The 19,451-nt window shown below is 28.2% G+C and overlaps 2 protein-coding genes across 2 annotated transcripts; both read left to right on the forward strand.

The window, feature by feature from the left end:
* The first annotated feature begins 517 nt into the window (after positions 1 to 517).
* Positions 518 to 1,132, forward strand: LOC114757641 (uncharacterized). The gene has a single exon (XM_028946729.1). The coding sequence runs from the start codon at positions 518 to 520 to the stop codon at positions 1,130 to 1,132; it is 615 nt and encodes a 204-aa protein (XP_028802562.1).
* Positions 1,133 to 7,014: 5,882 nt separating this feature from the next.
* LOC114757651 (uncharacterized) lies at positions 7,015 to 7,779 on the forward strand. The gene has a single exon (XM_028946738.1). It carries the CDS (start codon positions 7,015 to 7,017, stop codon positions 7,777 to 7,779), a length of 765 nt encoding a protein of 254 aa, XP_028802571.1.
* The last annotated feature ends 11,672 nt before the right edge of the window (positions 7,780 to 19,451 follow it).

A 19,451-nucleotide genomic window follows, 5' to 3' on the forward strand; every position in this document is an offset into this window, starting at 1 on the left:
TATCATCTCATAGATATATTAATCTGTCGCTGTAAAAAAGTAGTCATATGACCTTGGTGTTTGATTCATCCGTATCTGTTACGTGCTGAGACCTACCTATCGTTCCAAAACGTTTGATACTTTGCTTATAATGCACATCTCTAGGCATCTGTACTGGTTCACTTAATTTGGTAATAAAATAGGTACTAACAAGAAATCAAGTTTATGTGTGTTCTTGCGTCTCTCCCTCTCCAACGATCTTCATGTTATTCAAATTCAAAGATTATGTTTTATTACAGTCATTTATATATTATTGAGTTTTTTATTTTCCCCTTTTTTTAATATTTTTGGAATATAATTTTAATTTTATGCTGCAGCTAGACTGCAATTCCAATGACCACTTAAAAGAACTAAAACCACTACTTGTGATGAGGAAACTTCTAATAACAGCATGACTCGTGGCTGGCCAACCGAGATATTGTTGGACATTACTTGAAAAGTTGCATCTCAATCACTCACTGACCTTGGTCCCCTTAAAATGACTTCCAAAGAAATTTTCAATATAACAAATGACGACAACGTGTACAAGCATGCTTCTTTGGATACAGTCCCTTTCTTCCGATTCCAAGAAATCCCACGAGAAGCTTCATTCTTAAACCGTTGCAAATCAAGCGGTAACTTAGAATCTCTCTATAGAGAAGGCATGGAAGTATACTTCACTAACTTGGAGTTTTATGAGAAGGGATTGGATAAGATACATATAGCTGCTCGAAAAGGACACAAAAGATCAATGTACGCCTTTGCCATGGTTGTTCTAATGAGCAGTGATACAATAAGAATGGGATTTTTAGGGATCCAAGAATTTCAGAAGGCTTTGCGATATCTGAGATTTTTAAGGAATCAGAAGTGTGCGCTTCAGTGTAGAAATGATGTTGCGAAATTTGTTCGTTGTTTGAGGTGGAATAATATGCGTCCTGATCTTGCGATGCAAGCAAGAGAGCGTCTATGTAATAATGTTCCATGCACAAATACTTGGGGACTCAAAGTTGGAAGTTGGTGCTTCATGACTGAAGATGATGATGAGAATGATCCAAACATGTGTGAAAATTGCAGATGGGATCATGAAGTAGAAGAATTTTGCACTATGATATAACTCTTATGGGTGTGTTGTTTTTTTTCTTTTTCAGAGACATGATTTAACTTTTTGTTGGTTCCAATCTTGTCATATGTTATAGTACATTCTATTTATTGTAAACAGTTGCCCATTTTTTATGCATATAATTACAGTTTTTAAAGTATGTTGTTTTTTTCCCCTGATCTGGAATCAGCTAGCGCGGTATATGTCACAAGTAATTTTTTTTTTTTTTTAAGTTAAACCACTTGTCAGGTTCGATTGATTTCAAATCTGAGTGCCCAATCTAATTTAGTCAACGACTTTTATTTAATTAATTCAAGGAAAATTGGAGAGAAAGACTTGAAGGGAATAATATTTACGGAAAGAATTAAATATTAAATTGTCTCTAGTCTCCGCATTTAACATTTTTGTTGGTTCTGATTTTGTCACATTTGTTATGGGGTGTGCTGCATTTTGTTCCAAGAATGTTATATTTATAATTTGATGGTTATAGGATTCTTAAATCTAAATAATGGAAAAAAAATAAAAAAAATAGAAACATACACTTACGTAGGTTGAAATTTTTACGGTATGTTTTTTTGTTTTTTTGGGGTGATAAACGGCACGGTTGTTTTGTTTTAGAAACAGAAATGTTTCTTTTATTCGTACTGAGCGCACACTTTATGAAAATTAATCATATTGAACCGTCCTAAAAGAGTTTGCTTTAAATAATACTCAAACCCATTTTATAGTGTAAATTATACTACAAAATGGGTCTTATGTTTAGGACATGAGGAATATTAAATTTTAGAGTAAAATACATTAACTACCCTTCTATTTTACTTAAATTACAAAAACTTCCCTTCTATTTTGAAAACATATATAAACTTCCCTTCAAATTAAAATATATGTTACACAAACCTTCCTTATATTTTTAAGATTCAATTTCCATCTATCCAACCGTTAAGTTTGGCTTTTAGATTTTTATTTTGACCAAAATATCCCTCTTTAACATAAATATTATTTAAACATTTATATTTATAAAAAAATAATTTTTGATACAACAAAAAATAATTATAATACGTGTATTTTCAAAATTTTTAATATGTTATAAAAATTTTAATTTCAATTATATTATAGAATTATATAATTTTAGTTCCTCATGAAATATTGAGACTTAAGATTTTTTTTAAATGGCTAGAAAATATTTTGAATGCTTATTTCCTTATCACATAATATAAATTGTAAAAGTTTGGAAATTTATATAAATCATTTAATTTATGTTTATATTAACTAAATTATTTAATTTTTTGGCCCAACAAGATAAAAACATTAAACAAACAGTTTTTAAAAATAAAAAAAATAAAATTAAGGTAAAGGAGAAAATCTTAAATTCTTTGATATAGTTTTAACCAAGATTTTGGCATTTAGTATTATAAAGGGTAATTTAGTAAATAGAAAGTATTTCAAGATAAATTTGAATTAAAAAATATCTTTTTGAAATATTCTTAACGGAGTTAACAGTTTGAATTTAAGTGTATATTTTCAAAATAGAGAGGAGGTCTGTGTAATTAAGACAAAATATAAGGGACGTTAGAGTATTTTACTCTAAATTTTAATGCTGTTGATTGCTCAATACAAAATAGTGAAAACACTACCTTCAATCCTAAATATTAGAATTAGTTGGCAGTATTAAATATAAGACTCTAATCTATTTTATCTCGCAAATTTATAATGTGTTATCAAGAATATCCCTATTGATTGTAAGATATTTCCACCCAAATGTATTTCTAATATGCATTATTGAATAAGTGTAATTTAATAAAGTCAACACATATTTGTTACAAAAAACTAGTTTAACTAATTTTTTTAAATATTTTTAAAATAGTTATGTAGTTTTTATATTAAAGATTGGAGGTAGTATGTTTTATCGCCTAATATAACTGGAAATAAAAAATAAGTAAACTGTGAGCATTGATGGACTCAATTTCAATTATTTAAAATTGAAATATATTTAAATAAAATTCTTATTTTTTCATATTTTAATTATTTAATTATATACTTTTAATGGAAACTTATGAATAAAAAAGTAAACTCTTATGAGTTTATGGTGGGAGTTTACAATCAGATTTATGTATGAGCTTGCTCATGAGTACTTTAACAATATTGTCGAGGGGAGAGGCTCTTATATATATTAAGGATCACATGGAATATAAATAATGTGATACTATAGGAGATATAAAATTGAAAGTTAGATTCACTTATGACATTTAAAACTAACATGTTCTATTTCATAGTTAAAAATGTTTTAAATTTAAATTTACAATAACAAACCATAGACATCGAAACAATTAAAATATGAATCTTCAACCAATAAGCCCAATAAATGATTAACATTTCAAAGACTGCCAAAGTTTGAGTCCCATCTGGAACAAGCAATTCAGAACTTCTCCTCTCCCCTTCCCATCTTCTTCCATTCTTTTCCTTTTTAAAATATTAGATTAATATTTTAATGGTTTAGATTTTAATCTTTTTGAAACTATTATTAAAATATTAAATTATAAAAATAAATAATAAATTACAAACTATATTAAAATTTAATTTTAATGGTTTGCAAGAGCACTAAATATTTTTAAAATTTTTTATAAATAGTTTATAAAAATTAAAATCTAAATAGTTGAAATATATTAATCTAACATTTAAAAAAGGAAGAGGAGGAAAGAGGACAGGAAAAAAAAAAAAAAAGGAGAGGTTGCGAACCGTTGGAACTAGCTATAACGCTACCAAATCAGACCCTGCTTGGAGTAGATATTCTGCTCCCTCCTTTTTTACCCCTTTTTCTTCTTTTCATTTCGCTCCCTCTTTCGAAAGAGAAAAACAAAATTATATTATGTTAATTACATTTTTTTTGTAAATCAATATGATTGACAGATTGAATGTGCTTGGGCAGTGAGAATAGCAATGATGAGGGATTTTAATAAAATTTTCATCGTCTTTTCTTTAAGTAATATATTTAAATTATTCTTAATATTTTTCATGCATATAGACATTAAACATAGATAAAAATTTAAATGAAATTTTTTTCGCTCATCTTTTTCTGTTCATCGTGAGAAGTTTGTCTCATTTCATTTTTCATCTTCTCAATGTTAAAAAATATTGAAAAAATTTCTTAAATAGATATTTAAATAATCCAAATTTTCATCTTAAATATATCATATTAAATTTATAAATAATTTATATTCATTAAATTTATTTTATATATTTTTCCTTAAATTTAATTATTAGGATAAAAAGTACAATTCACTCATATTCATTATATCTTGTAGAATATGAAATCTAGTCATGTTCTTTCAATTTTGTTGGAAATATGGAATGAAGGCCAGGGAAGGGAAAATGGAATAAGTAGACGGGAAGGAGTGGGGTCATTATTGCAACTCTGTCCAAAGTCTAAGAAAGAAAGAAGAGGACGTGAGCTGATCGAATGGGTAATTTCTGCTGAAATAAAAACGGAAAAGAAGATGCACCGGGAAGTGGAAGTGGAAGTGGCAGTGTGCTTTGAGAGGTTAAACCCTCTTGAGCACTGAACAACTCTCAATTTTGTTAAAAAAATTTGTCAGCCATGAAACTCGTTTTTTTGCTACACAACTTTCTTAAAAATTCAAACTCATTCTTCTACTGAACAAGTTTGAATATATGGTGTTTTGGAAAATAGTTTTCGTAGTATAATATTTTAGTAATTTATTTTACTTTGTGTAGCATTTTGACAAAATTATCATTTGTCAAAGATATAAACATGTCACAAGACCCAAAGATATATTTTAAAATTTTATAAAATAATTTTAATGCCCTTTTTATTAGAAACGTAGAAAGATGAGTATTTTCTATTGTTTTTGTGTCACTTAAAAGTTGTGAATGAAGAAAACTTAGCGTTTACCATTCCAAAGTTGGAAAATTGAACAACGAGGCAACGACGAGTTAGTTTTGATATTAATTTTTTCTCTCTTAATCGTGATAGCTCCATCCTGATAGAAATTTGTTAATTTATAATTAAAACATATTAACCATTAACTGCAAAATGAAAATGTTAATTTTTAAGGGTTGTATTATAATATTCAAAGACCTATTACAAGTGTGTTATCGAAGCACAAAGTTATTAATATTTTTAGACTTTAGGCTTCCAATATGGTATCTTTTTATTAGTTTAATAAATTGACTTTTTTTATATTAAAAGAAGAGGGAGCAAAGTACTGAATCATAAATTTTAGTTTTTATGTTTTTAAGATTTTAGTTTATGAAACAAAAACGTTTCTTTTATTTGTACTGAGGGCACACTTTATGAAAATTAATCATATTAACCATATCTTGTTTTGAGTTAGAATATATGGTATCACTTTAACTTCTTATAAAAGAGTTCACTTTAAATAATATTAAATTTTAATAGTGTTGATTGCTCAATACAAAATATATTTTATCACCTAATGTAAACGGAAATAATAAATAATTTAAATTTAAATTTAAATATTGAATGAGTATAGTTTTTCAAAAGTAGAAATATATGAGGATAATTCGTCTCATCTACAAGATATAATCTTTTTGGAGTATTATCTCATTTATACCCTTATCAGTCAAAATATTTTAAATATCAGATAAAATTATTATTATTTTTCTTCAAAAACAACCAAATGCGACTGTTATCAAATAATTTTTTTAATGACGCGTGCCAAAAACTCAGAACAACACTGAACAAATTTACGGACACAATCAAATAATTACCAGATTTTTTTATAAAAAAAAATCTCTGAATGAATGACGTCTGATATGCATGAACTCCATCAATTAATAAATTTCCCTAATTAATTATCAATTTTCATCAATTGATCACTTTTTTAAAATATATATGTCAGACCTTGACTATCAAGTCACCAAAATAATCAATCCCCCCCCCCCCAAAAGAATCTTCCAAGTTAACAATAACGTTCTTTTTTTTTCTTTTCTTTTTTGTTAACACGTTTTTCTTCTTTTCTATTCTTTTGCTCTCAAGAAACTATCCTGTACTTTCAATGTACCACATTTCCTATTTTCATTTTATAATTATTTATTTTTTAAATAAATTATATTTGCTTTGTTATTTATTAATGTAATTAATGCTATCTACTCCGTTATTAGTTGATATGACAAAGATGCATATCTATTTAGATTTAATTTTTTATCATGTTATTTAGATTTATCCCTTCCTAATATATCATATCTTATCTATTGTCTCATTCCTTTCTTTGACAAATACATATAAATAGACCCCAAGCTCTTCTTATGTGCTCTCCTAGTTTCTCAGAGAACACAACCAGAGTTGCAAAGGAGGCTTGCAAGGCAAGGCATATAGTTTTGGATGCTATTTTAAGATTTTTGGTATATCCGTTTACCTTTTTCCTTTTTGATAACTGAGCAATTCATATTTACAAGTTCTGAAAAATCATATATTAGAATCCTAACATCATCCAATAGATATATTAATCTATTTGCCGCTGTAAAAGAACTAACCATACGATCGACCCTGCTGTATGATTCATCCGTGTCAATTACTAGTATTATACACTAAACCATACTATTTGCTGATTCAAACTTGTATTATATGCTGAGAACTAAATTATTCCAAAACGTTTGATGTTTTGTTTTTATTGCACATCTCTAAATATAGGTACAAGTACTCATAATTGGGTAATAAAACAGTTACTGATAAGAAATCAAGTTTATGTGTGTTCTTGTGTCTCACCCTCTTGAACGATCATCATGTTATTCAAATTCAAATATTATGTTTTATTATAATCATTCATATATTATTTAGTTTTTATATTTTCCATTTTTCTTTTAACATTTTTGACATATAATTTTGTATGCTACAGCTAGATTGCAATCCAATGGCCATGGCTGATTTACGACCACTTAAAAGAATTAAAACCACTACTTGCGATGAGGAAACTTCTAATAAGAGCATGAGTCTTGGCTTGCCAACGGAGATATTGTTGGACATTAGTTTAAAAGTTGCATCTCAATCACTCACTGACCTTTGTCACCTTAAAATGACTTCTAAAGAATTGCTCAATATAACAAATGATGACGATGTGTACAAGCATGCTTTTTTGGATGCAATCCCCTTCTTCCGATTCCAAGAAATCCCACAAGAAGCTTCATTTTTAAGTCGTTGTAGATCAAGCGGTAACTTGGAATCTCTCTATAGAGAAGGCATGGAACTATACTTCACTAACTTGGAGCTTTATGAAATGGGATTATATATGGTACGTATGGTTGCTCAAAAAGGACACAAAACAGCAATGTATGCCTTTGCCATGATTGTTCTAATGAGCAGAGACACAATAAGAATAGGATCTTTAGGAGAATTTGGGGAGGCTTTGGGATACCTCAGATTTTTAAGGAACCAGAAATGTGTACTTCGATGTAGGAATGATGTTGCAAAATTTGTTCGTTGTTTGAGGTGGAATAATATGCGTTCTGATCTTGTGATAGCAGTAGGAGAGCGTCTATGCAATAATGTTCCATGCACAAATACATGGAAACTCAAAGTTGGAAGCTGGTGCTTCATGACTGAAGATGACGATGAGAATGATCCAAACATGCGTGAAAATTGCAGATGGGATCATGAAGTGGAAGACTTTTGCACTATGATATAGCTTTTATACGTGTGTTGGTTTTTTGTAGAACTTTTTATTGGTTTCAATTTTATCATTTGTTGTAATACACTATATTTATTGTTTCTACTAGTTGCCTTTTTATGTATAATGATAGTTTTTAGTTAGTTGATTATTTTTGCTGATCTGCAATCAGCTAGCACGGTATATATGACAAGTAAATTTAATTTATTAAAGTTAAAGCACTTGTCAGGTTTGAATGATTTCAAATTTGAGTGATCAAACTAAGTTAGTCGACGACTTTTATTTAAGGAAAGTTAGAGGGAAGGACTTGAAGGGAATAATATTTACGGAAAGAATCGTAAAACGCTAATTATTGAGAAGGATTAAAAATCAAATTATAGATATAAATGATAAATACTAAACTGTCTCTAGTCTCCGCATTCTCTCAGAATAATCTGGAAGTGTAATATATATATATATATATATATGATTCATTGTATTCTTATGATTTATTATTTAAAATACTATAGCGCGTTTATGTATAATTACTTATAAATAACTGATTGCATCTTTATCATTTATTATAATATTAAAATAAAAAATCTGTAATTTTTCAATAATTCTCACGAGTACACTATTTATGTTGCTATATTCCAAGTCAATCATGTCACATTGTCACATTCTTTTTTTTTGCTCTCAAGAAATTACCAGGTAATTTTATTGTACCATATTTCGGATAAAACATGTTATATTATGAAATATATTAAAGTCCTTCTTATAATAAAGATAGGAGGGAATATAAATAATATGACGCTCAAAGACGCATAAGATTGAAATTAGATTGACTTAGCACAACAATATGGGCTGCGTCATACAATGAAAAATTCAGGAGATGATAACCTTTGAGATTATACTCTTACCATTGGACCTTACTAATCCACCGTTGGTGGACTAGGTGGATTAGTCCCAATATAAATCCTATTGACCTTGGGTTCAAATATGAATAAATAATAGTGCTTAATACATCACAAAATATTTTAGAATACTGAACATACCTGGGAAAAAAAAAAATTTCAAGGCATTTCACTACTACTGCAAAATAGTATATTTGGTGTCAATTAAAAATACATTTTCACTACTCCATACGAGGTGTAGCAGAAATAACAGTAACCGAAAATAAAAATTACAACATCAGTTAAAAAGGAACTGTCGCCGATCAATTAAGGTATCAGTTCTTTTTTTAACATGATGTCGTAATTGATATTTTTGAAAACAAAATCATATATTAATCCCATGCCTGCTGTTATATATCAGAATTAGTACAACATATATATAACAACAAATATGTGTGTGTGTAGAAAAACACTTAATATTACAACCAATATGACAACAAATCCTACAATCAATATGGGAATATGACCCAAAAATAAGAATATCAAAATGGTGTACAAATCTTTGCTTTACACAAAATTTTATATTAAGAATCTTACATTAAGTATAAACAAAAAAAACTGCGCAAAATTCAGAAAGCAAGTTTTGTATGTCCATCAGAACTATCCTACAACTAATAAGAGGTGCTCTAACTGAGCCTATTCACCATCTTCACTGTGTCCGGGGAGAGCAGCTAGTAGCCACTCCTCTTTCCTTTTTCTTTTTCCCCCAAACTTTTAGATTAATATTTCAACAGCTGAGATTTAAATCTTTTTTAAATTATTATTAAAATGTGAAATTAGTGAAATAAATAATATAATACGAACTAATAAAATTTAATTTCACCAATTTACAAATGCACTAAATATTTTTTAAACTTTTTGTATAAGTAAGTTTTTTTATTACTATAAATAAGTTTTTTAAAAATTGAAATTTGAACTGTTAAAATGTGTCAATCTAATAGTTAAAAATTTTGGTACAAATTTTACAAAAATAAAATTTCTTAAATAAACCTTTCGACATGACAAAAAAAATTAAATAAATAATAATTTACAAAAATAAAATTAAAAATAAAAAAGGAAAATGTTTATTGAACAAAGATGTTTCGTTGATTCGTACTGAATGCGAACTTTATAAAATTAATCATATTGACTCACTCTGATTTGTTTTCCCTTTTATGCCATCTAGTTTTAGATAATCATACCTCGTTTTAATTTGACTAATCTAAATCGAGTTAAAATAGTATAACTTCTTAGGAGACAATTTAAATGCTATTATTGACCCCAAAAAAAATTTAAATGCTATTAAATCTTATAGCTACTATTATTGGTTGCTCAGTACGAAATATATTTATATTTTGTAACGTCATAAAATTTTAAATAAAAAATAAGTAAATTTTTAAATCTAAATATACAATGAGGATAATTTATCAGAGGTACAAATATTAGGACCAATATAAGTTTGCCTCACATCAACCAATTCCTCAGTCTAAGTTTTTTTCTTTTCTTTTGAAAAATGCTACATTTTTTTTTGGCCAACAAATCCTACTATTTATAATCAACTGATAAATTTATTAAAATAATTACCAGATTTAAAAAAATAAATCTAGATAAATGAATATCAATTCACTGAAATAATAGTGAATTCACCCATCCCATTAAGAAATAATTGGCTACTTTTAGTATATTATACTCCTTCGGTCCTAAATATAAAGCCCCTTTTATAGTGTAAATTACACTACAAAGGGGCTTTATATTTAGGACCGGAGGAGTACTTTTCATTTTTCATTTTTATAATTATTTATATCTCTTTTCAGGTTAATTTTTTCCTTCTCAATATATCATATCATATCTATTGTCTTGAGATCTATATAGGTAAATAGATATGTAGATATATGATTTATCCCTTCCTATAGCTATATATATACACACACAGAGAGAGAGAGAGAGAGAGACCCATACATCTTATAGAGTGATCCAAGTTTCTAACAGTGTTGCATCCTTCAATTAAGAGGCTTCTAATAAGGCACAGGCAAGCCACACATTTTTGGATGCTATTTTGAGATATTTCGTATATAATTTTTTTTTTTGTGGATAATCAAACAATTCATATGTACAAAATGTAATATTACAACGCGGCTAGCTGTGTAGGAAGCTGAATATTATAAGAGTTGCACCATGAACAGCATAAACAAGTTCTAATATCATAAGGCAAGACTCATCAAGATCTGCTGATTCAAACTTATATGCTGACACGTAGAGGTGAAAACAGGCCAGGCCAGGCCAGGCCTCATCCTTAACAGGCCTGGCCTGTGGTGAGGCCTGTTGGCCTGAACCTGGCCTGCGGCCTATGAAAAGCCTTTTTAATCGGCCTGAGCCTGGCCTGTGGCCTGTTAAGAGGCCTGTTTTTTTAACAAATTTTAAATACACATAAATCAATTCAAAATTACAATAATTCAACCTAATTGATCTAAAATACAAAAAAAAAAAGAAATTATCAAATTAACACAATTTGTAAAACATGTCCTCTTAGGTCCAAAAAAAATCTAATATGAAAAATTATTAGAAAACATAATTTCACTCTGATATAAAAATATCACTTCATCCCATATCTAGTATAAAAATTAGTTGATGACTAGATCTAGTTTAAAATATGAAACATTCTTAATCCCTTTTATATTTTAAATTTATCATTTGTTCAAACTAATTTACTAATAAAATGATATTTGATTCTGTTGTTATACATGGTTGTTTTAAAAAAAAATATTACAATTATTATAGTTTATTTATTTATTTAAATTAATTAAGTAACTGTTATAATAAGAATTAGATTGAGTACACATATATACGGTCTAAAACATAATAGGTCAATTATATATATATTCTATATAAGATTAATATGAAAAGCATTGATCAAATAAATGAATGATGCTTTTATTTTATTTTTTTAATACACTTATGTTTTCTTTCTCTGTTCAAATATGTGTCATTATACATACATAAATTATTTTTATTATAAAGAATGGAAATGAAATGAAGCATGCAATAGGCTCTAGATAACACATTTATGTGAATGGAGTTTTCTCAATTAACCAATCAGAATAGCATATTCCCTCCTATCAATTTGTAATTTTAACCTCAAAAAAAAAAAAAAAAAAGGCCCAGGCCGCTTGACAGGCCTAACAGGCTCACTATCAGGCCTGAGCCTGGCCTAATAAAATAAACAGGCTTTTTTACAGACCTGAGCCTGATCTGATACCTAAATAGGCCAAGCCAGGCCAGGCCCTTTATAGGCCAGGCCACAGGCCCCTGACAGGCCGCCTGGCCTATTTCCACCCCTACTGACACGTTCCCATTGTTGCACAAAACTAGTCCGAAAGAATTGACGATTATAAAAATCATTAAAGCATCTTTGTCATCAGCTACTTTCTTTACAAAATATTCTTTCTGTAAATTTAATGTTTTAGTTTGGTTCTGATGCGTGTTCTTGTTTCTCGCTCTCCAAAACTTTTTCCTTAAGAAGCTATCAAGTTACCATATTTAGATTCAAATATTAAGTGTTGTCATGATCATTTATACATTACTTATATGGTGCAGCTGGATTGCAATTTCAACTACCATGGCTGATCCACGACCACTCAAAAAGATTAAAACCATTGCTTGTAAAGAAAGTTATAAGAGCATGACTTGTTTGCCAATAGATGTATTTGTGGACATTACTTCAAAAGTTGCATTCCAATCACTCGTGATCTTTGCCACCGGAAATTGACTTCCAAATAGATAATGAACATCACAAGTGACAAATGTGTATACAGGCATGCTTCTTTGGATAAAGTCTTTCGATTCTAAGAAATCCCACATGAAGCATCATTCTTATGTCATTGTAGATCCTGTGGTAATTTAGAATCTCTAGACAGACACGGCATAGAATTATACTTCAGTGACTTGGAGCTTTACAAGAAGGGGTTGGAGATGGTACGTATGGCTGCTCAAGAAGGAAACCCAAGATCAATGTATGCTTTTGCCATGATTGTTCTGATGAGTAGTGACCCAACAAGAATTTTAAGGACACAAGAATTTAAGGAGGTTTTGGGATACTTGAGATTTTTAAGGAATCAGAAGTGTGTCCTTAATTGTAGGAATGATGTTGCAGAATTTGTTCACTATTTGAAGTAAAATAATATGTGTGCTAGTCTTGTGATGGCAGTAAGAGATATTCAACGCACAGATACATGAAGAATCAAAATTGGAAGTTGATGCTTCATGACTAAAGACGATGATGAGAATGATCCAAACACGTGTGAAAATTGCAGATGGGATTATGAAATTGAAGAATTTTGCAATATGATATATATTTTATTATGTGTTGTTTAACTATTTGTATAGGAGACAACATTTAACTTTTTGTTGGTTCTGATTTTGTCATATTTGTTACAGTTATTTGTTATTCATGTTGTTCAAAAATTTTATATTAATTTGATGAGTAGTACATCATTCATAAACCAAAATAACGGGAAAAAAAATAAAAATAGAAACACCTACGTAGGTTGAATTCTTTACGGTATGATTATTTTGTTTTAGGAAAATATATCTCAACTTTTTTCATAATTGAAGTAATTGTGAATGCTAGTTGCCCTTTATATATACCTTTTATTAGTAAGTTGATTATTTTTCTTAATCTAGGATTGGCGATATATTACAAATAACTTTAATTTGACTTGTTTTAAACTTGAGAAACTAATCTAATTTAGTCAATGGCTTTGAATGAAGAAAAATTTGAATCAAAAGATTTAGAGAGGATGATAGTTATTGGGAAGAATTTTAAAAATGATAATTATTTAAAAGAATCAAAAATCAAAATTTAAATGTATGGATACCGAATTGCTCTCAATAAAAGTCATTAGTAAGAAGGGCTTGGCTAATTAGTTAGTTTTATAATTGGTTAGGGATATTTGGTGAAAGAATTAATGTCGCAGGTTTAAGAGCCTGAACACTAGGACTAAGCTCCAAGTTTTGGATTTTAAAATTTTTAAAGTACTCATAAGTGAGCTCACGCAAGAAAAGAAGGTTACCATAAGGAGAAATTCTTGGATGCAACAGGTGCACCCCCTCATCTATGCTCTGTCCACTTATAATGCAATAAATAATCTCGTTTTAATCTGAACTAGCAGTTCCTTTTTTCTAACTTACATGAATATGTCATTTTTAAAAAATAAAATTTCTAAAAAAAAGCACATTTTAAAAAATTATCTTAATCAAATTATTGATCAGATTCTCTCTCCTCTCTCCTCTTTCTTCATCAGAGCCCTTTTTCTCCCAATTCAATTACTTCTTTGCCGTCTCTGATCCCTTACACAGCTTTTGTTTAGGTAAAATATTCAAAATAATTTTCAGATTTCAAATGCAAAGGGTGGGCTGGGATAGGAATTCGAATGTGATGTACATGAATTACTTTCATGCCCTCTTCAGACTCATGCTATTAGAAATGCTTCCTACTCTAATGCAACAAAGACTGGATAAATTAAGAAGGAAAGGGGATGCTAGATGCAGCGGCCACCGAACAAAGTTTCGAATGATGCATATAAAAGTGAAAGATTAGCTTATCTAAAAATCAAGAGCAAATTCAATAGAAACATAAATGAAAACAAAATTTCAAGTGGTTTTTGCCATCAGTTTCAATGTATTTGAATTAGAAAAGAAACCATGATTTTAGGAAGAGAGTTGAGAAAGAGGGAAAAAAAAACCGTAAGTTGAATTTTTGTTTTGGACAAAATCAGTCATGAAGGATTTTTTTTGGACAAATTCAGGCAATTTCAAGCTGAGAAAGTTAATCAATGGAGACACTGACGTTAAATACCAAGAGCAATCGACAGCAACTGTGCAGCCATGATTTTGGAGAAAAAGGGTTCCGATCGAAGGAGGAGGAGGAGAGGAGAGAGAAAAGAATCTTATGATTAAAATAATTTATTTTTTTTAGAAATTTTATCTAAAAAATAACATATTCAAATATAATTAAGAAGTTGCCAACTCAGACCAAAGTAAAGTAACTTGTTGTATTGTAATTGGATAGACCATAGATGAAGTGGTGCTCCAGGTCCATACAAGAATTTCTCCAACAGAAGAGGCCAAACAGAGATGCAAATAAGAATAAAATATACTAATTAACTTTTATTTTACTTAAATTCATTGTATTGAAAACCGGACCGGACCGGTCGGTTCAAACCGGAAACCGATAAACCGGCCAGGAAACCGGTCCGGTTAAGCTGTGAACCGGGTTACTATGTGACTCGGTGTGACCCGGCTTGAACCGGGGTGACTCAGACTGAACCAAGGTGACCCGCCCGGTTTGGTGGATCAACCTGGTCTCCCCTTTTTTTTAAAAAAAAAAATATTTTGATGATTTTTTTTAAAAAGCTGTTGATAATTACAACTTAGTGATTGAGTAATTATAAGAAGAAATATTTTATTATCATATGATATTTTGTTGGGATGAATATTTAGTGATTTTAGTAGTATGATATTATAAGAAATTGTAAGAATGTAATTATTTTACTAGTAATTCAAGATATTGAATTGATATCTAATTCTTAGTGAACATTTAAATTTTTTTATTTTTTTATTTCTCACCAGTTTGACCCCCGGTTTGACTCTGGTCTGACCCACTGACCCTTGACCCATTGCCTTGACCGGTTCAATTGCCAGTCCGGTTTTCAGTACCTTGCTTAAATTATTAAAACGTCTCCTCTATTTTGAAAAATGTATGTATATATAAAGTATAAACCTTTTTTGAAATTAAAATGTATATCACAAAAACCTATCTTATATATCTAAGATTTCATTTCTATCTATCCAATTATTAGTCCATCATTAAATTTAACTCTTTTTATTTCAACCAAGATGCCCCCTCATAATTAACATAAGAACTATTTAATCATTTATATTTGTCAAAATATAATTTTTATACAGCCAAAAATATTTTGAGACATACTCTTCCGATCCTAAACATAAGACCCCTTTTGTAGTGTAAATCTAAATATAAGACCCTTTTTGTAGTGTGATTTACACTATAAAAGGGATCTTATGTTTTGGATAGGAGGAGTACTTTCAAACTTTCTAATATTATAAAATTTATTAACTTTGATTATATTATAAAATTTTATAATTTTAATTTGTATCACATTTATTGAAACTTATTTATTTAGGTTTCTCTTAAATGGCTACAAAATAGTTTAGACATATATATATTTTTATTATAAAATATAATTGATGTAAGTTTGGCAGATTATATAAATTATTTATATTTATAAATTAAAATATTTAATCAAAATTTTTGTTACAAATATTTATAAACATAATTTGTTAATTATATATTTCTTTAGAGACTTAATTGAATTTCTAATCAAGTTTTTTATGGTTATGTTAACTATATTACTTAAGTATCCGTGTCGATATATAAGATAAAAATATGGAAGAATTCTGTGAAGCTTAAAATTATTAAAATTCCAAATCTATTATGAATATAATAATATTTTTATGGATATCCATATATCTCCTATTATCTCTTATGTCTTCTATAATATCTAATATCTCTCATTATCTCTATATCCCACAATTATCTCATATTATTATGTAGTATGTAGACTCTATCAAAGGTGTAAAGTTGTGCCTATAAATAGAAGCTATGTGTAATGTATTGAATACTCTTGAATAGAATGAAAAATATTCTATCTTGTCGATCTTCTCTTCCTCTGTATAATTCTTCTATATATTTCTTCTTTATTTATAACACGTTATCAGCACGAAGCTCTAACCAAGGTGCGTATAATATACCTTTCTACCCCATCATAATTTTAGATCATCATCTCTATTATTTTTCTAGAGTATCTTTTGCTCTGTTCAAATAAAAATATCTCGAGCATCACATATGTGGTGTTTCAGAATATCCGTATTCTTATTCAATTTATCTAGAATAATCTAAGCCATTATATAAAATTAAAAGGATTATGTACTGTTCTTTTAAACATCGGGTTCCATAGCTATGATTGGAGATTTTGCTTTACTTTTTAGTGCCACAATTTAATTTTGTTATTGATATTATACCTTCCAAGCTAATTATGGTGAGAGGATTTTTCCCCCTTTTATTTCTTATTGACCTGACGTCACTATTTTGATAAAAACTCAAAATTCTAATAGATACTAGCAGCATTCTTAAAGAGTTACTATCTAAAGTTAAATGGCTAGAAACCATATAATTCTAAGTTTCATCTCATTGTAATTAAATGGCTAGAAGCCATATAACTCTGATTTTTCATTCTTTTCAAATTAAATGGCTAAAAGCCATATGATTTTGATCTTCTATATTATAGCCATAAGCTATACAACTTTGATTTTTTTTTATCTTATAGGTAGAAGCCATATATATATATGGCTAATTCTCTATTTTTTTTAATGGCTTGAAGCCATATATATTTGATATTTTATCTTATTAAATAACTAAAAGTATTTAGGTATAAATTTTCAATCTTATAGCTAGAAGTCATATATATTTGATTATTGTTATCTTATTAAATGGCTAGAAGCCATATAATTTGAATTTTCTATTTTATGACCAAAAGTCATATATATGTTTTTTTTTTTTTTATCTTATTAAATGGCTAGTTGCCATATAACTTTAATTTTTTATCTTATGGTCAGAAGCCATATACATTTGAATTTTTTTATCTCATTAAAAGGCTAGAAGTCATATAATTTGTATTTTCTATTTTATGGCCAGAAACCATATATATATATATATATATTTAATTTATCATTATTTATATATATCATGTTGAATTTTCTATTTTATGGCCAGAAGCCATATATATATAGTTTTTCTATATCTTCTTAAATGGTTTGTACCATATAACTTTGATATCCTATCTTATGGCCAGAAGTCATAAATTTTTTTTGTTATTTTGTTAATTGGCTAGAAGCCATATAACATTAAATTTTTATCTTATGGTCAGAAATCATATACCTTTAATTTTTTTTATTTTGAAATTAAATAGCTAGATGTCATGTATCTTTATTTTTTTTATTAAATGGCCTGAAGCCATATAGTTTTGATTATGAGAAGGATCATTATATAGTTTATTTATAAAAGAAAAATTATTACAATTAGAATTATAAATAATGTAGCCCAGAAAACTAATGATTATATAGTGAAGGATGTGTTGGTAAAAGAGTTTACCGTTGCTCTTTATTTCATGTTACATTTAATTGATTTAAAATTTAAGTTTTATTCTTATCTTATTCTCATATATTCTTGACATTCAATTTGATATTTATTAATATTATAATTTCCTATTACTAAATGACCAACAACCATTACACTCATGTTATTGAATGACATGAAAATAATAACTTATGATGTTTTTAAAGCCTCGAAGGATTATGGTTCAAATATTAAAGGAGACAAATAATTTTTAAAATATATATATTTACTATATAAAGTCTTGAAGACTAATGATTTATAAATAACCCTGAAGGCTTATGATTTAAATCTTCGTAACTACATAATTTGATTTTAGTCCTTATAGATCTTTTCAATTTTTTGTTGGATTTATAAATTTATGAATAAATTTTGAAGCATTACATAATATATATAAAGAAGTGAAGTTTTTGAATAACGAAATATCCAAAAAAATTTATGTTTTGAAAAAAATATATACTTCATACTTTGAAAAAGCATATCAAGAAGTATGTCATATAGTGAAAAAACAATATATGTTAGTTCCTGAACAACTATATATAGCATTTTCTGAAAAACTATATATAATCAAAAAATTCTAATAACAAAAGATTGATATAGTTTCTAAAGAATTGGTAATTGATAATGAAAATTATGACCCACAAACATATATATTAGAATATTTGTTTATCAAAAGGTCTTAAGGTGATAAGCGCAATTGGATTGAAATTCATTATTATATCTAAATTAGGAAGCATTTGGATTTCCAAGTTAAAAATATGTTATTGGCTTACTATATGCTATTCACTCTATTTGAAATATAGAAATAAGAAAACATATTTATATGACTGACACTTGAGGAGGAGATTGTTGAAATACAAGTATAAATTATGTTGGATGGAATTTGTTATTGTTAATATTAATATCATTCCTTATATCTCATATTCATTTTGAAAAAGGCTTCAAAAAAGTCAGTAGCGCTTAACCTTCCATGAATGCACAAATTTTTACCATTGGGTAAAAGATAAAAAATAACGCCCTAGAAAAGCTATATCATGATTTATTATCCTGAAGATAAAATCCATAATTGATAGCATATTCCTTATGAAATATTAAGATGAAAAATAAATAATATGATATGGTAACAAAAAGTTTACTAATAATTGTGAATAATTTTACAATAAACCAAAAGTTTATGCATTTATAGTTTAACATGACCGGTCAAATCATCCTGGATCATAATGATGCAAAATATTATGAAAAATATGCATTGTCATTTATTAAAGAACCAGAAGATTCTTTAAAAATGATATATGATTCAAGAATTTTTATGTGTTGTTTGTTCTCAAAAGAACTAAATAAGAGAACATCATTAGCCATGCTCAAAATCATATCCGTGCAGATTTATAATGTATCAAATTTATATATGGGCCCATTTAGACACCATTTAGACCAAAGTAATACTCTACAAGTGAAAGATGCATCTATAAAATGGTCACAAGTGTTTATGATTAACTTGCAACCTGAAGTTTGCACATATGTTCTTGATTATG

The sequence above is a fragment of the Neltuma alba genome, unplaced genomic scaffold, assembly GCF_004799145.2.
Source record: "Neltuma alba isolate B1F8T4 unplaced genomic scaffold, ASM479914v2 tig00001496_pilon, whole genome shotgun sequence".
Classification (NCBI taxonomy): Eukaryota; Viridiplantae; Streptophyta; class Magnoliopsida; order Fabales; family Fabaceae; genus Neltuma; species Neltuma alba.

Excerpts from the sequence above, each read along its gene's own strand:
- LOC114757641 (XM_028946729.1), top strand. The coding sequence starts at position 518 with ATGACTTCCAAAGAAATTTTCAATATAACAAATGACGACAACGTGTAC.
- LOC114757651 (XM_028946738.1), top strand. The coding sequence starts at position 7,015 with ATGGCTGATTTACGACCACTTAAAAGAATTAAAACCACTACTTGCGAT.